Source organism: Egretta garzetta, unplaced genomic scaffold (assembly GCF_000687185.1).
Source record: "Egretta garzetta isolate BGI_Z169 unplaced genomic scaffold, ASM68718v1 scaffold190, whole genome shotgun sequence".
NCBI classification, from domain to species: Eukaryota; Metazoa; Chordata; class Aves; order Pelecaniformes; family Ardeidae; genus Egretta; species Egretta garzetta.
In genome coordinates this window covers 2555254-2579611 of record NW_009258272.1, presented here as the reverse complement: position 1 = coordinate 2579611, position 24358 = coordinate 2555254, and the positions used below count along the sequence as shown (strand labels likewise).

Below are 24358 nucleotides of genomic sequence, written 5' to 3'. Positions count from 1 at the left end.
TGCAGATATCCTCTCGAGGATGCTAGGCTGCCAGCTCAGGGACAGCCATGCCAAGACAATCATCTTGCTCCTGTTGCCCATGGGCTCTTCCTTCTCCATCACAGAGAACATCATCACCCTGCCTGTTATGGGGCCATCACCACCGACTCACACTGTGTCTTTAAATCTCACCTCCAAGATACCGCAGAGCTCATATATTTGTCATCAATAGCAACCAGGGCGCAGCTTAACTACCTGTCCTCTTCTTCCACATCTCAGCCCCCAAAGCATCCCCTTCCCCAGCCCTGGCATGGTGGCCTCAGGCCAGAGCACTGCCTTACCTCTCCCTGAAGGAGTCTTCACTGGGAGGCAAAGATGATGATGAAGATGCAGCCACCAGAACAGCTGCTCCAGCGGTGGTGGGTGGCATAGGAAGCTCCCTTTCCTCATCACCAGACCCATCCCCCTGCCTGCCTTTTGCTGTTATCTCAAACCTAAGCCACTTGTCTCCCGCGCCAAAAACCCTTCTCCCGCCTTTCTCCCAGACTGCATCACCCAGAGCAGTTTGGCTGGGAAGCTGTTGGGACCACAACCCCTTACATTAGCAATTCCCAACATTTCCTCGTGCTGCCCTGCCTGCTGTCTGGCTTGGCTCCCCCTCTCCAACTCACAGATGAGGACTAGACCATTAAGTGACATGGCCAGGGTTACCAAAGCAGCCAGCAGCAGCGTGGAGATGGATCTACATCTCCAGGTCCACTCTAGGTGCCAGGCCATCTTCCAGGCATGCTCAAAAGCCTCTCACTATCACTACAGAGAAAAGCATTCATGGATTAAGTAAGAGAAACTTCAGAGGTTTACCTAAGTTAACACAGCAGGTGAGAAGAAAGTCCAGGAGATATGAATTCAAGATGACTGCACAACCACACCTTTGATATGCCTACAGTATTAATCATTGCTACCATCGGTAATAAGTCCTGTCTCCTGTCTAGACTTGGAGACCATACCCAGACTGCAGAGTCTGTGAAGCCAGCACAAAGGCCCGCTTGAAAAGTTCTTTTTTTGAACATGAAAGAAACTGAGAAAATAAAGATGGGTCCTTTGTTGCAGGACTGGAATTGCAGATACTCTATTTTCAAGTCTGACATCTATTTTCTCCTCAGTTTTCACCAGGCAGAAGTTCTGCTTCTCACTGATCCTTAGGAGATTTGATTGAGCAAAATTTTCTTGTTGGGGACCTTGTGGGTAACCCCATATTCAGGCTTGCCGGACTTTTATCTGCTGTCATTTACTAACTCCATCTCTGTGCATCCAACGTGTCCCCCCCCCGGTCTGGGGATGTGGCGGTGCTGCCTGTGATGGACTTGGGGCCAAACCCCCTCAAACAGCACTCGGTGGACAGAAGCAAAGGGCTCCTGCTGCTGTAGGATGAAACCATGTTGGTAAAGATGACAGCCAGGTGCATTTAAAAGATAAAAGCAAGTCAGAAACTCCCAAAGGGCTGGAGCTTGAGGCCATCTGCTTGGGGAAGGCAGGAGAGCAGAAATCATCAGGAGCATGGACTGGAAACTACCCAGAGCAGCGAGGACGGAGGCAGCGAGGACATCACCTGCAAGAATTTACCCGAATCCCCTTAATCGCAGAACACTGCGTACACACAGGGACTGGGTTTGGACACAGGGGTCTCCCCAGCAAAGACCAAGACCCCAGAAAGCGCGCCCCATGCCAGGAGACTCCACTTGGTGCTATGCATGCCCACGGGGCACAAAACCCCTTCTGGTTGCCAGAGGGAACCCAAACCCGTGAGGACATGGCATGGCCCCCTTTCCACACCTTTCGGCTAATTAGGACTGCCTGGCTATCACCTCCTTCCTCATTCCATTTCATTTTATTAATAAAAAAAAAAAAACAAACAAACTACTTTTCTTCTTAAACTGCCTCGGATTTTTCTTCTGTCTAAATTCATCTGGGCTCTGTGCAATGTCACCAGGTCAGTTTGCGCTCCTGCTGCAATTCTAATTTTGTCAGCTTTCCATTTTCTAGGGAGTTGGGGTTTTTTTCTTTCTTTCTTTCTCTTTTTTTTTTTTCTTTTCTCCCCCAAGTCAAAAATGATTTTGCATAACAGTAATAATGTTAATGGCCCTGCACGGCACATCCAGATTACAACTGCAGCTAGGGAGAAATAAACATCTCATCTTTGCCCTGCTGTTTATCTACCCACAGCAGAGCCCGCTATCAGGTCAGAACCTGTAATTTCATTAACTTTATCACTCAGACGCGCTTGTTGCTAGATGTCATTATTCAGCACATTGCTCCCGTGTTTTGTTTGCGCTGGGCTTCACTTCAGATGCTCCGGCACCGTGCAGGAGCAGCCCTCCCACCCGCATCGCTGTGGAGCTCTGCCTGAGATTTGGGAGGAAAGTTTGGCTCTCTGATCCATGCTCTGCTTGCCCATGATTTGCAAAACAGACATCTGTGCTGCTCGACCTCCCAGGCTGGGACTTCTCTCCCATTCTGCAGGGGCTGTACGCAGCAGAGTCATCCAGTGCAATTCCCTACCTGACCCGATACATCCAGAAGCTCCCGGTGGGGAATAAAAAACCCACACTCTTCCTCATGGAAAGGGAAATCAAGTCCAACAGCCACACAGTGTGGGGTGCACGAATCCCAAATGATGGGAAGCGCCCACCACCGGTGCAACCCAGCACCTGCAAATCAATCACTGCCTGGCATGAGGGGGAAAGCAAGCAGTGCAGGCAGGTGGAGGGCAAGCCAAAATGCTCCATCTTTATCGGATTTGCCATCCTTGGTAATTAATGCTGGGAAGTGACACTTGAAAGAGCTTCTAGTGACAGCCCCAATGATGATACTGCTTGGAGCCTGCTGACAAGTCCCAGCTGATGGCTTATCAGAACACTACACTGCAAGAGCAGCAAGGAGAGCTTTTCCCTTGGGCCCTGAGGGACTCCCCAGGATGCGGCCTCAGCTCCTCGTCTGGCCCTGGTGATCGCACTGAAACCTGGCAGCTCCAGCCAGGCAGCGGGGGGAAGGTTGACCCCATCCTCAAGCTAGGGCCATGCTCCAACTGGGCTTCCCTCGATGTATCCATCTTCAATCCACCTGTAAAACCATACCTGAGCAGAACTGATTTCCAGCCCCTGGGGATCTCCAGGTATGTGGTGTCTGCTTGCACCAATTGTGGAGCTTCCCCATCCCTCCTGTCGCATCCCCGTGGGAATCCCAGCTGCATCTGCTGCTCACGGACCGGTCCAAGCACCTGAGCACGCAGCACATCCAACGCTTCCCAGATCACTGGGTTTCCCACACGTGCGCAAACCAGGTCGGGATGCAAAGCCCACAGCATGTATATTTATATTTCTAGCCTATAAATCCTATATCTGAACTACAGCCATCTTATCCTTGGCCATCCAGACTCTGGCCAGCTTCAGCAGAGAAGAGCAACTATCACATACCGTAGTTTGACTCCTTGAGCAAAGCCTCATCCAAGAGTGTCCATCTGGGAGGAAACACACAGTGAACCGGCATAGTTTGGAAGCATGAGACCAGGCAAGACACAAACCTGCCTCGACGCAAGGTGCAAAGCCTGGCAGCATCACGAGCTGAACTGGTGGGAGCATTTGTGAACACCACTCACAGCCGGGGGCAGCCCTGGCCCTGCAGGCACCTTGCAGCCCCAGCCTGGGGGGTTTTTTCAGTCACTGTAAGAAGTTCTTTATTGCCAATTCCTGAAGCCCTCGGATAGTTTAATATTCTGCCTCAGATCTTGTTTACTATTATGTTTTGAAGAGGACTGAAATGCAGTTACTGCTGTCTTCCCCACTCACACAACTCTAAATAATTTATAGAAAAGCAAAACAAAGAAGAGAATATGAAAGAATAAGAAAGGTAGCTCAGTTACGATATATGAAGGCTTTCATTTGTTCTTTCTCACTGAGCAGAGGGCTGGGGAACACCGCGGGCTGGCAACAGCCAGCTATACACAAAGTGGGATGCCAACAGGGATGCTCAGATCAGCACCCAAGGATGGCAGACGGACCCCCAGGCACCTCGTAGTTGTTTGAGCAACGATAACCATCACCATCGTAATAACCTTGCTTAAAAGAAAGAGTAAAAAGCACTTTAAGGGTGGAAGAAACACAACCTCAGCCACCGCTTACGACCGTCGCAGGTGCAGGGACCTGCTTTCCAGGCACGATGCATCGTCGGGGCAATGCCTGGCTCCATTGCTCAGAGATGCAGTCTCCTCCATGGGGCTCAGAAGAGTCCCCGTCCCCACCCTGTCCCCCAGCACTGCCACTGTGGGCGCTCCGGCAGGGACGGCTTGGCCTTTATGGAAATCCCACATGCTCACGGGAAGAAGGGAAGGGCAGTCCAGCATCACCCCAAGAGCCCCTTCCCTACGCAGAGGGAGCCAGCACATCCCTTCCTCGCTCCTGCTCGAGTCGCTCAGCAATCAGCACTAACGTCCTTTGCTTTTGTTTATTTGAATGCATTTTGCTGTGCATTGCAGGTGAACAATATTAAATGGCTTCTAATGACATTTCAATAAGCAGAGGTGGGTGTTGCAGCCTCCGAGAGACAGACTTTAAAAATGCAGGCAATCAAGCGCGCATTAGCCCAAACACTCTGGGAAAAGCACTGCTCTTCTCCATGCAGAAGAAACATCCCCTTGAGTCATGCAGTTAGATCCATGTGGGCCACGACCCCCTCCACCCCCATGCATGGGCAGGGGGCAGCACCCAAGCCCTGCCCGGCCCTCTCGGTGACAGTTCTCCAAGTGCAGAGAGCAGAACTGCATGGCTCAGCAGCACGAGTTTTATTTTTAGTTAAGAGAACAACTAAATAAAGAGCAGCCAGTCTAGACTGCTTTATGCAGGCTCTCGCATCGGCCTCCTCCTAGAGCTCCAGAGTGCCTTCCAATAAGGGACACCACCAGGACCCGTCACCCATGGTTCAGTCTCTCCTCCTCTCCCAGGAGAAGCCCTCCAGGCTGAGAGCAGGTAAGGCACCTCCCCAGCCGCTCAGCCTGTGGCAGCGCTGCAGAGCTCTGTCCGTACGGGCTCCCCTCTGCTCCCACATACCCGTACAGCCAGCAACGGGTGCCACCACGTATGTGGTGACCACAGAGAACCCTGTCTGTCTGTCCTATTGTGTCCAACCTTTGGCTACTTGCTGTGCCCACGCTGAACCACTCTATCCAGAGGGACCCCACCAGTACGTACTTTCTCAGCTGGGCAGCTTTGGGGCGGGGGAACCCCAAAGGGACCAAAGATCCTCCAAGTCCCAGCCCAGCACCTTCAGGGAAGGCACAGACTACCCTCAGCACCGTACCTACTCCGGAATGGGTACCCCAGCCCAGCTCTTGCTGCCCAGCTCCCCGCAGCCACTACCAGGGGATTTATACCTTACAACAGTGGCATTATCCAATATTACACCTTACAAGCAGTCAGCACCATAGGGGCAGGCAGCAGCCAGAACCAGCACTTATAGAACTGTATAGGCTTCTTTCTAATCTACCTGCCATGCCAAACACCACGAGCGGGACATGGTTCACATTTGGGGTCTCTGCCTGTCCGTCACATCCACACAGATTCAGCTCTGCACTTCTTCCCACAATGAGAATTTTCTGATCTGCCATTTCCAACTCCGCACAGGGCTCCTATGGGCTTGCCTTAGATCTACAGCCCTGATGACTTTGTTTGCGGGTGACTACAGGATCGTTTGTCTGATTGCTCAGAGAATAAAGCACAGGGGCTGCTTTGCCACTAGTGGAAAATACAGCTTTATGGAGCAGCTCTCGGAGGAGCATCAAGGCTCAGCAGGCTGGCGGAGTCCCAGCGCACCGACACGTTTGCTCGCTAGAACTGATGCCCTACTCGACAGCAAGGCAACAAACATTTCTGCCACCTAGAGAGGGAAGATCGGCCTGATTGATGCCCGTGTGTTAGCACTCACCCACGGCAAGAAGTCAGTATGAATGCCAGCACTCCCCTCTTGAGGAGAGGGGGGTTCCAGCGCTGCTGGAGCAGCAGGAGTGACTCCGCGCTGCCCCGTGCACGGTGCTGCACAAGCCCATGGCAAAAGAGCAACTCCCCTATCTGGGGAAATGCCAGCTCTGCCCCCCCAGCCAGGCAGCCCCTAACCCACTGGGGGTTTCCTGGGGGTCTCTGCCATTGCTAGGACCAGAGACACCACGCAGCATGAAAACAGCACCATCAGCTTCCCATCTCATCACACTGGGCAGGCTCACACTAGAAACGGGAGACTGGTTTTGGAAGAGGATGAGACAGAGGAGATGGATCAAATCCTATGAATCCACATCTCAGTGGAGCTCCCAAGCACACAGCTCACACGCTCCTATGGCACCTGAGCCACCAGCAAAGCCCAGTCAGGGCGTGCTGTGGGACCACAGGACTTGGTCCTCAGGGCTGGCAATGACAGCTGAGGGCTCACAGCCACTGCGCCTCAGTTTCCCCATCACCATCCAAAGGCAATTCCCCCCTCAGGAAGGGCAGCGCCAGGACAAGGTCTGCAAACCACCTTGTAGATGACAGCTGTGGACCAGAGCCTGGAGAGCCAAGCACTAGCCACAGGCTATGTATGGCTCAGCCATCCTCTCCAGATAGCACCACGCAGGACAGACATGCTGGCAAAGGACAGGGAGAGGAAAAAAGAGGAGAGAGAAAAGCCACAAACCTTTCTTCTCATAGTCGGGCTTCTCCTCCCCACCCCGGCCCAGGCTCTCCAGTGTCCGTGTCACCTGGCTGCCAAACTCATCCTCCCTGGTGCTGGGCTCCGCCCGCCGCGGGGTCTCCTCTTCCTCCTCGTCCTCATAGTCGTCCAGGATGGGGGTCTCGCGGATGGGCACCCCAATGACCGAGTTGTGGGCCTGGAGGCGCGAGTTGCGGAAGCTCTCACGGGCCTGGGGGCCCAGCAGCACTGAGGGGATGTAGTGGATCTCGTGGGTGGCCTCGGTGCTGGCGCTCTTCTGTGGGATGCGGCGGCGCTTGTGCCAGCGCCGCTGGGCATACAGAGCCACCGTGAAGACCAAGAGGAGCAGGAGCAGCGCGATCAGCCCACCCTGCAGAAGAGCAAAGGGCAGAGTCAGGAGATGCATGGGGCACAGGGATGGGCCAGCATCCACGGATGCTCTCCTCTTCCACCCCCAGGGCACGCTTTCATCAACACTCCATGGGTGGGTGCACGGAGCAGCACCTTTGGGGCAGGACGCCACAGGCAGGAGCAGCAGGATGCTGGAGGTGGCCTTTGGTTGGGGACAGCACAGTGACACCCCCAGTCCAGCTCTGCCCAAGTTATTTTGCCCACTCTCCCAGGGACTTTGTTCTTACCAGGCACCCCTAAAACAACCCAGCCACCGACACGGGAGCAGTAAAGCCTCAGCAGAGACATACAACATTTCACAGAAACAACGGTGCAACAAATGGCACCATGCAACCGCCGCTCCCTGGGGCACGGTTACCCCAGCTCCACCAGTTCTGGTTGTGATTTGCCTATGGTTTCAACCAGACTTTATCTGCAGCCCTCGGTGCGCAGCACAACATATTCCAGACCAGGATCTTCTCTGCAAAGCTCTACTCTTCCCTCACCCCCAAATTTTATTCAATACAGCTCCCAACTACGTTACCATAAAAAAAAAAAAAAAGAAAATCTTTACTAGAAAAATAAGCCTCCTAAATATCCTTATGTCCATGGAAGCAGCCTCTCCTCCCAAAGGAGCCAGGCTGGGCAGTGCCAAAGGGAGCCAGCCCTGCCCCTGGATGCTCTGGAGGTTAAATTCAGGCACGGTTGCTCAGCCCGGCGCGGGCAGGAGCTGTGCACGTGCCAGCTTCCAGCCTCTTAATCTCCGCAGCATCAGAGCAATTTCATCCCGCGGCAGACAAGCAAAGCAGGGCATGTAAATCAGGAGCAACACGAGCACTTGGGGCTTTGCAGCGTGATGTGGAAGAGCCAGGGCAGGGGAGGCATTTCTTTGGCACAGGGGAGGCCACAGCCCAAAACTTTGCAGAGCGTGCAAAAAAACAAAGCGGAGACATTGAAATATTTCATCTACATTCGATACAAAGCACCGTGCTGTACCTGGAGCACAGCTCCGACTCATAAGCAGCATCAGCTGTAAAGAGGCAGCATTGAAAATTGCTGCTCACAGGGTGAGTTAGTGGGGGGAGAGGCCTCCAGAGCAGAGGAGAGACCCTTCCCAGGACCACCGTGGCACCAGGACCCACCGCAGAGAGGAGCCCAGCCCAGCACCTCCCACCAGGACACCCCCACCTCTCCCCCCACATGGGCACTAATGGAAGAAGGGCTCAGGGATTCAGGACAACATTGCTCAGCTCAACTTCTCTAATTTAGATGATATACATGATCAGGAAAGGAGGGTCAGCATCCAGGAAATGCTTGGGGATCTCTGCGTGGGAGAAGGGCAGGGCTCGCTGTGCCGACTGGGTTCATGCCTTGCATTACTGTAGCACCTGAAGGATCAGTGGGATGAAGACCCTTCCTGGCCTTCCGTTCTCAGAAGCAAGCAGCGGCACAGACACCTCAGCCTGGAAGAGCAGAAACGCATTTCCTCAGGTTTGCACAACGCCCGATGCATGGAGACCCTGGTGCATCGCAGGAGCTCCCCCATGCGAGCCACCCACGCCCCTCAGCACCGAATAGGGACCTTTTCCTTGGAAGCCCACTTTGCAGGAGAGAACCCACGGCACACCAGACCCTCCAAAAGGGAGGCCTGGTGACAAGGACACAGCAGGGCCATGAACTTCAACACGATGAACCACTCTGCAAAATCAGGTCCGGCTTGTGTGCCAACATCCTTCAGCAAAGTGAGGGCTCTCACTTTACAGAAGGGTTTCAGAACAACACTCGTGGATGTGACTGCTGGGAAAAGCCTTCTCCAAGGCTTCACCACCAAGTCCCCAACCCGCGTGGCTGGACATCGCTCGTGCCTGGGTGCTCTCTGCAACTGCGAAGTGGCTGCAGGGCAGAACAGGGCATTCTGCACCCACAGGCACATGGGCACTCGCCCTCCCTGGAAAAGCACAACCAGAGACAGCCCAAATGCTCAGAAAAGGCCAGGGTGACTGAGGAACCCCTGCACAAGGAGCAGCTTTGCCAACCGGACCCAAGGAAAGGGTCTGGGCACCTGCGGCAGTGCTGGGGCCATGCATCTGCCTAGGCAGGCTCACCTTGCGCCTGCCCCCGGGAAACAGCTTGGAGCCATAAACCTGCCAGCCCGCTAAATTAAAGATCTCTCTGCTTGGGAGAGTTACAAAAAGGCATAAAGGCACAGAGGTTATTAGTGTGCTGTCCCCCCCCACCCCAGCTTGGGACCAACAGGGTTGGCTCAAGGAAGCCAAAGGCTCCCAGCACAGCCCAGCCACGGCTCCCATACCCTTTGGGGATGAGCTGGAAATCTCGGCTCTGCCGGCCACCGAGACAGTGGCCCCAGCAGTCCCCTCTCTGCCTGGGGGTGCCCGGGCCAGCCCTTTGGGCGAGCACTCGTGGGCTCATAGCAGCCAGCTCAGTTTCCATGAGCTCCTTTCGTCCCTGACCCTGCGCCGGCAGCTGCTTGTTTAACCACAGCGCACACCGGGAGAGCTTCCTGGGGAAAAAAAAAAAAAAAAAAAAAAAAAAAAAGTCAAACTTAGGAGGCATTGAAGCCAGCCTCATTTTAATCTATTTTTCATGTTAAATTATCCAACTGAGGGAGCGGGAGAGAGAAAGGGGAAGGAAGGGATAATATGAGAAATGTTTTATTTGACAATGTGTCATTCGGAAACTGATTATTTCTGTCTCCGAGCTTTTTAATATTCCCAAACAATGGCCGAGCCACGCGGGGATTTGGTATTCTAAGGCTGGATTTATAATACTCTGTTCTGCAGTGATAAGAACACGGGCCTTTAATCCTCTGAGCTGTGAACATGCATATTCTCCCGCGTAATGTCCTTCCCGCCGCGCTCCCGTGTGCCCTGTGCCGGCCGAGCGGGAGCCGCCGGGCACCGGAGGGTTCCAAGACCCACAGGGATGGGAGAAGGAAGGATGGGAGGAGGAGGATGGGGGAGAAGAGGGCTGGTGGGGACAACCCATGCATGTGCAGAACTGCGGGGCTCGTGGCACGGGAACAAACCGCAGCTGAAGCTGGAAAGCAGCACGGCTGCGACTTATTTGGAGCAGTGAAGGAAAACTGATAGAAGAAGCCACCTCGAAGCCCCAGAGATTGGATGCTCATATAAATTATGAAGGCTGCCAAGCTGCCGACCTGGAGGGCGACCACTGTTTGGGCATCTGTTTGAGACACTGAATGATTTCCGAGCAGCAAGGGAATGCATGTGCTGCTTTGAACACAGACGACCACCACCCCTCTCTACCAAAGCTGTGAAAGACGAGGCAGTCCTGCTGCTCCTCTGGGGTCTGGACCAACTCCTTCATGCAACAGGTTCCAGCTTTCCCAACTGCCCAGGCTCCTCGGACAGCCCTGCTCCCTGCTGCTCCCCGTAGCAGGACAGACTTGGCACGGCTCCCCGCAGGAGTCCTCCAGCCCTGCGGCTTTGCAGTCAAACGCAGCGCAACCACAGCGACGCAGCCCAGCCATCACGAAGCAAGCCCTGATGGTCTGCCAGCCGCCATGCCAAGAAGGGCTGAAGTCATGGAAGCAAGGCCCAGGCTGGAGGAGAACACGGCTGTGCTGAGCAGACCTGTCACACCAAAGCATCCCTTCTGCAGGGCAAAGCAAAATCAGTGCAAATCACTGCAGCGTTCAGACCGAGGTTGACTCGAACCCCTCCTGCTGCTTCCTCTGAACACAAAGTTTTGCCCTTGAGGGAAAATACCCCTATTTCTTTTCTAACTTTCAAGCCAATATTGCTCCCATATGACATCCATACCCACTTCTCATCCCTCATTGTGCTGACAACTGGCCCCATCATGAACTGCCTGCTGCTGGGTGACATGGGGGGCTCTGGTAGCCTGGGGCCATCGCCCCAAGGACAGTCAGCCCCCCTGGGCCAGCCTTCCCAGCACAAACCCTGCACACAGACGGAGCCGGGGCGAGCAGGACCCTGCCACCAAAGCATCGCATCGCCCCGCGCAGTCCCAACAGGCGAGCCGCGGTAAGCAAACAGCTATCGGCGATAACCACACAATCCTGGGCTCTTCACACTGTGTACTTTTTCCTTTCTTTCCTTCTTGGCCGTGAAGGTAATTAAACACTAGAACAGTTTACCAAGGGTTGTAATGGATTATCCATCACTGTCAATTTTTTTTTTTTTTTTTTTTTTTTTTTTTAATTCAAGCCTGGATGCTTTCAGAAAAGTTACGCTTTCTTTCAAATGAGAAGTAAAGGCTTCAGGGAATTCTTGCACCCTGTGCGGCACTGGAGGGCAGAGCAGACCCCGCAGTCCCTTCTGCTCTTCCAGTCCCCCAATTTTGTCATCCCCACATTTCTTCGCGAGTCACAGCACTTGGCTCTAGAGCATCTTATCTCTCTTTCAAACATTTCACCCCCTCCTAGGTCAACCCAGATGCAGAAAGCACCACCAGACCGTGGACACAAGCTGGCAGGTAAGGCACAACCACCTCACACAGACCAAAGCGGGAGATGCCACCAGCAAGGACCAAACCTCAGACCTCCGCAGCTTGGCACACAAACCTCTCCTGGCTTGCTTCTGCCATTGCCGAGGGCTATAATAAAGCAGTGCTCAATGAGCAGGCGTAGCAAACATTTGCATTAGGTTTTAGCCATGCTGTAATTTGAGCTAACGGTTTTCTAATTAATTTAACTAAAAGCGATGGTGAATGGCAGCACGGAGACCCCATAAACACCGCTTCACCAGGCCAAGGCTTGCTCATAGGCACAGAACCTCCACGGCCATGTCCTAGGGTGAACCACAACCAGAGCTGGGATCATCCGCATTAGCCCTTATAACAGTGTCCGTTAATTGGCAATCAATCCTCTCGGCCAAACCCTCTGCTGCAGACAAACTCCGAGAAGAGATCTGTTGGTGTCATGCCGACCGGGGGCAGCCCCAGGTCTGTCCATCCTCTGCCTCCCAGCCCCATGTCAAAAGGTCCCTTTGCCAGGTCAGAGCCTGCACCAGGACCCCTGCACCCATGCTCCAACTAAGGTACACTCAGGACAACTTTGGAAGACAAATATCACATTTAACGTGTTGGGTTGTACGGCATCTCCTTCTTCCCTTTCCAGATCAAACCTCCACACCACACCAGCTTCTCCTCACGACTCCTTTGCCTTATTGCTCTTTCTCTCTTTGCTACACCTCTCAATTTAAATATTTCTCCCGTAAATCTTAATTAGCATGCTGTTTGCACCTTCTTTCACATCATTAACAATGAAAAACAAGGCTGATCTCTGCAGACATCTCTCTGAGTCTTCCCTCTCCTGCACGCTGCCGTTCATCATGACCTCCTCTGCACCCTGCTGCTTCCTCACCCTCCCGGGCTGCAGGACATACCCGCAGATGGCACGCAATCCCTCCAGCTTTAAAGAAACAGCAGGCAGGGAAACCGATGTTTTATAGTGTGCTCTTCCCTAGAGCGGGAATAACAGCAGCCTCCAGCTGCCATCCCCATAATGGGGGGAGTTTTGGCTGCTTCCTGCAGCATCAAGGTTTCTGTACCCCCAGCACTCCTGTCTGCCTCTCCGTCCTCCCTCTCGTGTCCGTATACACTGGCCCATTGCAACCAAGTCTAAAAAGGCAGAAAAGGTCTCAGAAATACCGACATCCCCTCAGCTTTGTGATAAGAGGAGATAGGTAGAAGGAAGAGGCCCCAGATGACCCCATCCACTAGTGCACATCGTACAGGAGGGCAAGGAAGGGTTATTGGAGCCAAGCAAAAGTGTGCAAGGAGGGAGAAGACAGGAGAGAAACAGAGCTGTGGGGAACAGGCTTTGCAAGAAGCATCCACATCTGATACAGGAGGCTCATGGGCAGGCTACAGGCAGGGTTCATGGACAGGAATGGAGCAGCAGCACCTGGAGTTCAGGAAGGTGCTGGATCCCGTCCTGGGAGATGCTCCTGTGGACACAGACCTGACCAAGCCTGCTCAGTCCTCACACGGCCTCTGCCAGCAGCAGGGAAGCGACAACGTGCACCAAGGCTGGAAGGATGCTTACTCTCTTCCTGCACCCATGGGGTGGGTGGCACCAGAAGTTATGTGCTTCACGTGCAGTGAGGACCACTCAAGAAGAAACACAACTGCAGGAAGCATGATGCTCCCAGGAGAGCTGGGACATCTCGGTCACTGGAGGTCACCTACCCAAAACGCGGAGCAGTGCTGGCATACCTTGGGGATGCAAAGGTCCTGCCAGCTCCCTTCTCCTCCAGCAGCTTCTGTCTGGAGGACACATTGTCCCCCCCGACCAGGAATCAGAACCAGCCTCTGACAGCACAGACCCCCATGTGCTGCGGGGGTCAGTGAATGAGCCCCTGGGCAGGCGAGCATCAGGCAGGGAAACCGAGGCAGGGCATGAGGAGGAGACCAAGGACAGACAGCAAGCCAGCATGAAGGCTAATGAGGAAGAGATGAGCACCAGGATTAAAAAAAGCAAACAAACAACAAAACCAAAAAAAAAAGACAAACAAAATCTCCAAAAAGATCTGGATCTGGTCCTGAGCTCAAAACCAACTCAACCTCGCCTCTCCATAAAAGACAGCAATGACACAAGGCAAACCTACTAAAAAATACAGCATTTTCTCCGTGTACGCTTCAAATCCCCATTCTAGCACTGCTTCACCAAGGTGCTTAACCACACGCTTAACTTTAAATATGTGTTTAATTCCCATTACAGTCCGTGAGACTAGAGCACACGCCTCAGCGCTTTCCTGAGAGGGGCCGGCTGCTCAAACCGCAGCCCAAAGACAACTGATCGTGTCTGGTTTTCCCCCTCTTTCCACGGCTCTTACAACATCACCGAGCTCCAGCGACGATGGGACAACATCTTCTGTTGTTGTTATCACAACCGTGTCACCTAACCCTGCCCAGAGCCGACAGCCCCTAGGAACCACCCTCTCCGAAAGGGGTGGTGAAGGCAGTGCAGGATCTGGCCCAGAGGTTTAAAGGAAGGGTTCTCATAGGATCGCTCCATCAAGCCCATGCGGATCCGTCATACATTGCTGCTCTGCTTGCCATGCCGTACGTACACGCACCGGGCATAAATTTAATAGCATATACAGTCCTGCAAAGTATAACACATGCCCAAGAGATGAGAGTTACAGTTGCTGTGGGAACCATAACTTTAAAATCTCTGACTCTTCCGCGCTAAAAAAAAAAAAAAAAGTCAGACAAAAAGTCATATTTCCATATAATTTTATTTTTTTTTAAGCCACACTACATTTTGTTTTGCTGTTTCATCCAAGAGAGGAAACAAAAAGGAGGAGTGCACCTGCCAATCAGCCTTTCTGCGCCGCTCACACATGCAATGTGCTGTTCCAGTAAATGTTTATTTGAATGGTCTCCCAGGCACCAGCGGCGTGCAAGCACCAAACCCCACAAACCTCAATCACACCGAACATCCCTGCATAGCCTGCGCGGCACAGCTCGCTAGGATAGCAACTCAAAATTACTCCAAATCCATTTTTATGATGCAAACCAAAAAGGGGTTTATTTGCAGTGAACTGAAAGGGAAGGGCTGGAGGTGATTTTGTTAAGCACCTGATTGCTCACTCTTTTTAAAGCCAGAGTGCAGATTGCATAAATTGTGATTTTAACGTGCGCTAAATGGTTCACCTGAATCGGCTGACCCACTAACCCGGAGCTTGCCCTCAGAGAAGGAAGATTTTAAAATGCATAAGGTCTCGTGTGTTTGCGCTCATGTTTCCCTAATGTGGGCAGGCTGCCCAAGTACAAAGCTGAGACAAAACCAAAAGCTTTTTTTTTTTTATCCTCCCAAGGAGTTTCAGTTACCAAGCCCCCATCCCTCCTCCCCTCCGAGCCTGCCTGGAGAGAGCTCCATGTGTTCCTCCTGCTCGGCTCATTTACACCTGGTACCTGCATTGTATTTTAGCCGTATTCCAAAGGGAAGGAAAAAAATTCACTTGAGTTAAGAACAAACCACCCTCCTGTTAAATAAAAAAAAGTCACCCCACCCACAGTAGGTCTCTGCCAGCACACGTAAGCCGGGGCTGCCACGCGTTGCAGGCTGAGAGCGCCCAGGGTTGTGCCAACGCATAAAGCCCCTTGCAATTAAACATGGGGCTAAAGGCAAGCCCCTCGAGACCGCTAAGCCACCACCCATACAACGTCCATCTCTGCACCGTCTTCAGACCAGAGCCCAAACCCTGGCCGCCCACGGGGTCCTGGCTCATGCCAACGTATGGTGGAGCTGCCCTGCGGTTTCATCCTGGCAAAGGGCAAATGGGAACCCACCCAAAATCAAGGAAGATGACCAAAGAAACTGTACATGGCCCTAATATCTTCCCACATGAAAGAAAAGAGCAATGAAGTCCTCCAAGGCTCAGTTTTGGCTTGGTTTCACTGGAATCACCAATAACGTCAGCTTGACTATGCATGCTTTGCCTGATGCTACTGGGGAGCACACCCCTGCCCTAAGTCTCCTCACTCCAGAGCTTCCATCTTGGAGCAGAGATGGTCACTTGGGGGATCCTCTTAATCAGACCCCTCCAAGACACCTGCAGATTTGCACCTTGCACCCACGCACCCCTGGGCAGGGACAGCCAGTCCCACAGGAACTCAAACCCACCCTGGTCTGCACTTCACTCGTCCCATTTCAGGGACACAGGGCTGCCTACAGGAACATTTCATGGGGTTTTTCCAGACTTTCCTGCCCTGAGCTGTGGACTAAGCTCTGCCCATGCAGGTGCTCACCCAATGGCAGAGTGTCAGGCACGATGAGCTTGGCTGTGCTGGCCAAGCTGCACTGCGCTCTTTTTCTGAAGCCACTTTTATCACGTTCGTGCTTCACCCACTGCCCAACCACAAACACCTCCACAGCTTCTGCCTGAGCTGGTGCCTTCTCCTCCAGAAAAAGTGAAGGATATTCATTTTAGCACCTGATGGAGAAGCCAACCTGCTGGTCAGTTGGCCCCAGTGGCCAGAGCAGCACGGTACTGGTCACAGCAGAAGGCACGTAGAGGTGGCACAGCAAAGGAGGGACGTAGCTAAACTCATTAATTGAAAAAAGGGGTAAAACTCAGAGAAGCTACACATCTTTTAGGAGTCTTTGCCTCGAGCTGATTTCAGACCCCCTGAGAGACTGCCCACAAACCTCAGCACCTCTACCCCTTGGTGCTCCCCACCAAACCCAGTGCAGGTCCCACCTCCGCTCCCACCCCGAGTTTCCCTGCTTTGCTTGGGCAGTGAGTGCACAAGAGCATCTCCCAGGGTGTGGGTACACCACAGGTCTCTGTGGTACCCAGGCATCAGCTGGGGCCTCCAGGAGCCCCCGCAGGCTTGAGTGGCCATAGAGCCCCCCCAGAATCCCAGCCACCGCGGTATACCCCTTCCAAACAGAGGTTTAACAAATGCTAAAGCAAGGTCTCAACTTACTGGGATTATTACAGTATCTACCAGCTGAGCATTTGCTAGCAAACGATGAAATATAATTAAAAGTAAAGAACACTTGTCAGATAAATGAGTAACACGTACTGCTGTTGCAAAAGTACCTTTCTTGTTTTTTTAATAATTGTTTATCCGCTTCCTCACTAATTTACAAAAAATGCATTTAACTCTCAATGGATCTCACAACCATTAGCGCGAATTAATGCTGCTCCCACTGTATATTCTGCATATATTAAAAAAAATTAATCTAATAAGAGATGCACATCTCCGGATGAGGGAACATGAACACAATTCACATTGTGCCTCCGGCTTCCCAGTGCTGGTGAGTGGGGCGGGTGGGGGGGGGAAAACCCCCGCAGCGTTAAGGAATGGGCACTCCTTAGAGTAGCCCAAACCCTCCAAGCCCCGCTGACGGGCCAGGTCTTCTCTACATTGGTGCATTCTGCCTCTCCCCTCCGTACACGGGGTGGAGCAAAGACAGGTGAGAGACTGGAAGAAGGGATTAGAGCTTATTTATGGACATCCCGAAACAATTTATGGAATAAAGAGCTGATGGGAAGGTGCTGTTGTACACATAGGAAAGGAAGGAAAGAGCTCCTTTTGCTGGCAGTGGGTTTGTTTTTTTTTTTTTTTAAAGGTCTACTATGAGCCCAGAGCTGGCAGCTGTTTTGGGAACAATCCAGCCTACTGTGTAAAAAAACCTGCCTTACCATATTTAAAGCGCAAATATTTCAGCATAATGAAAATCTTTCCGAAAAGCAGCAACAGAAGCCACTGCTTTCTGAGGGAGAGGGAGGGTATTCAAACACAGTAACAGGGATAAGAGCTCCGTGCACATGTCTATGCAGCATTTGGCATCTTTGCAATCCTGGCATCGTAACTCAGCCTACGGGAGTTACACGCCACAGTCCCCCGTGCCCCGGAGAAGAGCCTGCACTGATTCGCGGGGCATTGCACACCAGGAAAAGAGAAAGAAGTTTAGCAATTTGCACATATGTGATCTGAAAAAATGCACCGACAACGACCTCCCTGCACCCTGTGCATTACAGAGCAGGCAGATCCGAGACTTTGATTAAAAAAAAAAATAAGATCTTAAAGCTCAGCAAGTCCACAAACCTCCTCCTTTCCAAAACCACCACAGCTATTCCCACCAGGTCATTAAGAGCCCAGTTAAATATAGCACTTAACCATACACTTAACTCCCATTAACTTCACCGGAACTTTTGCACATACATAACATTTATCAGGTGTTTCATGGCTTTTTTGTAGTCTTGCCCAAGAACGTGGAGTTCCCATTACCCAGCCCTCGTGTGATGCCTCCAAAAAACCTCGGGGCTCAGCACGGTGGAAGAGGAAATCGTGGGGCCAGGGAGTTTTCCTTCCATTCAGCTCCCACACTCGCTGCTTACACGCCCACAGAGCCACAGAAACCTTTTTGTTCCGTGGCACATCGGACCATATGAAACCGTCTCGCCAAAACTTTGCTACCCAACTCACCCAGCCCTCTTGCTGTATTGATTGAAAGCTGAGAATATGAAAGGATGGGAACGCACCAGCTTTGCTTTGCTCACTTGTTTTCAAGAGCGCTTTGAAGGGGATGAGGCCAGCAATCTCCTTGCCGGGGCACCAGAGCTGCGAGCGGGGAGCACAGGGCATCCGCTGCCGGGCTGTGGCAGGGAAAAAGCCGAGTTTGCATCTGCCAAGGGCCCTTTGCACCCCTGGGGTGCGGCCAGAGCAGCTTCAGCTCTGGAGAGCTCTGCTCACCCAGGGGAGAGTCCCCATCCCAAAGCACTTGCAGCTCGAGCTGCAATTTAAGTTCCTCTGTTTTTCTGTATGGATACAGGACATCAAAGGTGATGGGATTAGAACAAAGAAGGAAGAAACCAAGGGCTCCTACCTACATGTCTCCCTTGTAGAATGCTACAAGGAGACTCTGGACAGGTACCAAGATGCTGGCACTTCCAAAAGAACATTTACCTGCGCGTTTTGAGGAAGGACCAGTGATTTGGGGCAGTCCAGTCTGGCCCTCCTCAATGGTTTGAATTCAAAGCCTATGACTATTTCTGAGTCCACCACCAAGCTAACCCGCCCCAAGCTAACCTGCACCCTTGCTGGAGCAGGACTTGGAAGAGTGGACCTGAAGGGACTCCCTGGGGAGTGCCCAAGCGCAGCCCCCTCAGGAGCAGGGCTCAGAGCTGTGTCCCTGCTGTCCAAAGGGACCTTTGCAGAGACATGAGCTTCCACCTGTGCTCTCAAAGCAAGAAGTAGTCCTTGCACCCGGCTCTAATTGCAGCCACGGTTCTCGCAAAGAGGAGGCAGACCTTTAATTAAGAGAAGCTGGCACCAGAGCAGGAAGAGGCCAGCGGGCACCAGCAGTGGCTTAGCAGGGCAGGAGGGTCTGGGGGAGCTGGTGGGCTCGCTCAGCGCCACATGCACGCACATCAGGGTGCTGGATTTTCTCTCCCTGCATCCTTGCAGGCAGGATCAATGCCATCCCCTGCAGGGAGGGTCACCAGCTGCCACTTCTGCTAGGGCTGCAGGGCACTGCTCAGCCCCCCAATCCTGGGCCCACCCAGCATGGACATCTCTTCCTGCAGCCTGCCCAGTGCTGCAGCAAAGCCAGGGTGAGACCTGGAGCAGGGTAGTCAACAGCAGGGGGTACAGAGTGGTTTTGTTCCAGGCACACAACAGCCCTGAGCATCCTGCACACGGAAAAGAGCGTCCCACCCAGCCCTGGGGACCCTCATCTCGTGACTCCATCCCGCAGCTCTGCGTCTCTTGCTCATGGAAAGCAGCAAGCATCACAGCAATGGCACCTGCATGCCACCAGCATGCCCTGGTTCACACCGCTCTATGCGCCTGCAGGGGCCGAGACGGGCTGGGACCTGCACTCCCCAGCCTGGCCATCAGCAAAGGGTTTGGAGCATGTCTGAGCAGCATACGTGGAGCAACAAGAGCTCCTTCCCAGATGGGGAGAGGATTGAAGGGCACTGCTATTACAGCCGGCTCACTGCAGCCCAGCTGCACCGTGCTGGGAGGTTCTGCGAGAGGAACACTGCAGCCCCCCCTCCCCATCCGACAGCAGCTGAGAAAGTGCCCATTTGGAAATGGGGAAAGAATTCATTTCAATTAAACGTGCCTGGTGCTCCAAACGAAACCAATTAATTCTCCCCATCTGAAAGCTGATTAGCCAGGATATCTGGGTAAATGGATAATAACAGGCTAATAACCCCCTCCCGTCCCTGCGCGCACGCCGATGCCGCCGTGAGGTTTTTGACACTGTGTCGCCAGCGTAATTGCAGCATCTGCAAGTAATCACAGAGTGAATTCAGCCACTGATAGCAGGCGGCACCGGACAAGGATGGCTGCTTTGGAGCCAACCTGACCCCCAGTTACCCCCCCCCAGCCGTACTGACTGCGGCACGAGCCCCATGGCACTGGGCCCCCCCCATCTCTGCTGCTCACCCACCAAGTGACACCAGCAGGGGCTTGTTAGGGGCAACCACAGCTATACAGGTTGGGTGTTCAGCTGATGAGCAGTATGTCACTAATGCAAACAGGCTTCAAATGGGACTCTGCAAGGAAAGCCACCCCCAAACCTCCTTCATCCCCCCCAGGAAGGCTCTGTGGGGCAAGCCTGGGCACAGCAGCTCCCTGATCTCCAGCTCTCCCCATGGCTGTTATTCGCTGGTGTTTAGCTCCCCTGTTTAATTAATTCCCTCATCTCCTGCCCTCTGGGATGGGCTCCCACCCAGCCCGGCCCAGGGATGGGTCGCAGAGACACCAAGGCACTGCGGTTAACGGTCAGGGGAGAGCCCTACACCTACACCCAAACCAGCTTTACAGCACCCCCTGATTGAAGCATCCCCCACTAACCCTGGCACGGGATGGGCAGCTCCCGGAGCCACACCAAGGCTCGGCTACCAGCATCCTCAGCCAGTTCAAAGAGCTGAAGCCAGACATGGGGAGAGCAGCAAGCAGGAGAGGACAGAGGAAGGCACAAAGCCATCCCACCCTATTCTGCTCTCCTCATTCCTTCCAGTCTCCCAGTTATCCCCAACAGCCCCGCAGCCCTGGCCCCACAGCCCGACCCTCCAGGTCCCTGCCGAGGGGCGGCTGCTGGCTGGCGAGCCGGCGGCAGGCATTTTCCAGCTCTGCTCTCTCTTTTTATTTCCCAGTTGGAAAGTGTTGATTAGCTAAAACCACTTTCCAATAGGGTATTTTTGGTTAAGAGTGATCTCTGAGCCAAATCGCGCACGGAGAAAAACAAAGATCTCAATCGCATTGCCATTTTCTAATCAAATTTCCTTTTACTAATTTGACAGGCCTGTTTTGAAAATCTAAATTTAAAGCTAAAATAAAGTTAGATTCCACAGCTAAATGGGAATCAAGATGAAATATTTCAGATGGAACTAATAAAGCCCTTATACCCACACCTATCGGGTCACGAAGCACCTCTCCGCTCCTTGTTTGCTGCTCCTGGTGCAGGCGGTGGGTATTGAGCTTTGGTTTGTTCCCCCCCCAACACACACCCCCAACAGTTTGCTTTTAGCTTCTGGGATGCAGGAAAACCAGCTCCCACCCAGCTTCAGCTCCACCACAGCTCACCCCGATGCAGTGCCTCTCCTGCCAGCTGGGCTGAGTTCACAAGGGCACATCTAAATTAAGCCCAGCCCATGCAATGCTCCCATCTTCAGAGGAGGCCTGGCCTCCTGCAGAAGAAACAGCTTTGCCTGAAGGGGAAGCATGAATGGGAGATGAAGATACAGGTGTGTGCTCCCAGAGAAGCTTGCCTGGGTGTCAAGGGGAAGGTGGGCAGCAAGGCGAGAGCCCCCGGGTAGAGAAGCATCAATTTGAGAGGCAGCACAGATCTGCATGGGCTCCTCTGTCTTTCCAGTCCTCCCCTTACTCCAAACAAAAAGAACCTCTTGGTTCCCAGGCACTCAGCTGATGTCCTCAGCATCCAAGCTCCTTTCAGGCTTTTGTCTCAAAAAAAGGAATTTCCCACAGGACAAAGGAAGCCAAAAAAAGAACAGTGTCCCTAGTACATCATATAGACAGAACGCTGGCTCAACCTTTCCTGTACATGCCTGCGTGGTCCTTGTCCCAGCTCCAGCTCAGGGAGCCCAGGACACCCAGTCAATGTGCAAAACAGCAAGGTGAAGGCAACCTTCCAGTCCATGGTTGGAGAGCACATGGATACGAGATCCCGTGAAATCAGTGCCCACGTCCCACCGCAGCAGAGTGGTCCCCAAGAGGACAAAAAAGCTGCTTAGTTCCTCACTAGCCACCACCCTGAGCAACAGCAGCCTATGCTGGGATGCCATCCACCAAGAGCTGCGCTTGCGGCCGTGGTCCTCCTCCAATCTCTCCCACTGCACAGCCCCATCCCAGACTTCCCCAGGGTTTCATGGCCAGGCTTTCCACAGCAGCGGGGATTTTCCAGGGGCAGCAGATGATTCTGCAGGGCCAGCCCACACACCCATGCCCAGGATCTGGGACACCACGGAGGGGACAGCCAGCACTGCCCAGCCAAGTGGAGGAAACCTTCTCTCCAAGGCAGGCAAATGTTTTCCATCAAGGAGTTTTCAAAACAAGCTCTTCTCTCCTGGCAGCCTCAGCAAAGGGCTGGGACAGGCTCCAGCATGCAAACAGGACCTCAGGAGCCCAAACGGGGCCATTCATGACATGCAAGAAAACAATTAGGAAAACAAGGCCCAGAGCTCCACTCCCTCTCTTGTATCCCCATTTCAATCCACAGCACACCCTTCCCTCTGCCCTACCAAGTCCTGCTTCCACCGCTGCCTCACTCCCAAACTCATTCCGGGGCACAGCCAAGGACCTGAGCCACCTCTGGCCACCAGCAGAGCTTGGCTGTGCCAAAGAAGACATGCTGGTCCCCTCCTGCCCTCTGGGATGCTCAGCCCTCCAGAGAAGAGGCAGAGCTGCCCACATGCAGCCGGCACGGGCAGCAAAGGTTGCAGAATGTCACAAGCCCTAGAGCTGCTCCTTCCCGTCACCAGGCGCAAAACACATTTATCGTTTTAACATTCCCAGCGACAGCTCAGGGCTCCCTTTCCAAAGGACACTCGAGATAAAAATCTATGTGACGGCCAAGCAATTGCAGCAGGCAATTTTATGTGATAGCCCTGGATAGCACCAGGCGAGGAAAAGCCTGTCCCAAGAGCACTGAGCGAGTGAAGTTACACGCTCGGTGACTGTGTCCCTGCCTGGCCCATAAACGCTCACCATGGAACAAGGCCAGTCTGCAAAGGGGGGGTTAAACACCCCTTTTGGGTATTCAAAGCACGGGTGCCACCCCGAAGAGGAGGGCTGGCGGGGCCAGCAGCAGGCAGGGTGATTTGCTGCAGGGTCCCAAGCCACATCACGGCGTGTCCAACCACAGGTGAGTCTTGCCAGAATGGGACCTCGAGGTTTAGGGGATCTGAAGAAAGTTTCCCACGACTCCTCATTCCCACTCTTGTTTTCCTCCTCACACACCTCAGTGATGCTCTTTAACAGCGCAACTGAGCTCAAAGGATCCTCCCCAGGTGACTGAATCGTTAACTTCTGCCACCAACAGTTACCCTGTGCCACAAAGCAGTTTCCACCCTTACACCAGAGAGGGGACACGTGGCACTTGTAGGGACCAAGGGACCCCACAACACTCACAAGTCACAAACGTGCAAGGATGAAAACAGCAAGACTGACAGCCCCACAAGCGGGTCAAGAACCTGCACCAGGCTTCAGCTTTCCACTCCTCTCCTTGGTGACCACCCCACCATGTTGGGCACACTTCCTGGGCTTCCCCCAGGCAAGGTGACCCATGCATCAGCAGAACGACGCCGAGCATCAGCTCTGCCCAATGACACCGCAGAGCTCAGTAACCCAAACGCTTCATTGCACCATTTCTCTGCCCTGCACGCAACCGTTCTCCCTGATTTACGGTGACCTGCCACTACCCTCAAGTACCAGAGCTCAGGGCACGGGGACAGCAGCTTCTACCACAACCCCAAGGGAGCCTTTTCTCCTAGCCAGGGCTGCCAGGCATCGCGACACCAAGCTATCCATGACAAGGACCTTCCTATGCACATGGGAGGAAGAGTAACCACACACCCAGGAGGCTGCCCGGGGTCAGTCCTTGCCCAAAGGGCTTCCGAAGCTCACTGCTTTCTGCTCTCCCCAGCACAGGGAGGGCAGCTGGGGGGGGTCAGGGCGCTGCATGGCTGGGGAGATGCTGTGTTCAGTTCCCAGCTCCTGCCAAAGATTATCTGGCCTAAAAAAGAAAAAAAAGCATCATTAAATCCCTGTACCCCAGTGTCCTTTTGGCAACTCAGCAACAGCCCTGCCCCTGTTTCATAGGGCTGGGACAAGGATAAATCCATAAATCCAAGGACAGATCTGTGCTGGGGACCACAGAGGAGCAGCTCGGTTACTTATCTAACACCAGATGCCCTTGTGCAAGCCAGCCAGGGGGGTCTGTTTTAAAACCAGATGCTGAACGTGTCTCGCACAGACCAAAAAGGAGCCCTAGGGAATGGAAGCCCAGAACCGAGGGCCTTGGAATTGCTGCAGGCACCAAATGTCCCTGCAGGGACCAGCTGCTGGAGCAAGAGGTAGCTACGTGGAGCATGGGCACGTCCCATTTTTCAAGGGATACACTGAAAAGAAAAATCCAAGTGCTTATCCACTCTTCTTAAAAAGCAGGTAGTCGTCCTTCACATGCACGTGTGTCTGCAACCTCTGGCCGAGGAGCCGTGGGCAATGCCGGGGCGAGCGGAGGATGCCCGCCTGCATTCCT

General features: G+C 53.3%; 1 protein-coding gene across 1 annotated transcript in view; it reads right to left on the bottom strand.

Annotated features, from left to right (window-relative positions):
- Nucleotides 1-24358, bottom strand: part of ASTN2 (astrotactin 2) — a 315089-nt gene that overhangs the window by 266921 nt on the left and 23810 nt on the right. Inside the window, 1 exon segment of the mRNA XM_035890105.1 lies at nt 6697-7081. Within this exon segment, the coding sequence (XP_035745998.1) occupies nt 6697-7081 (385 nt within the window).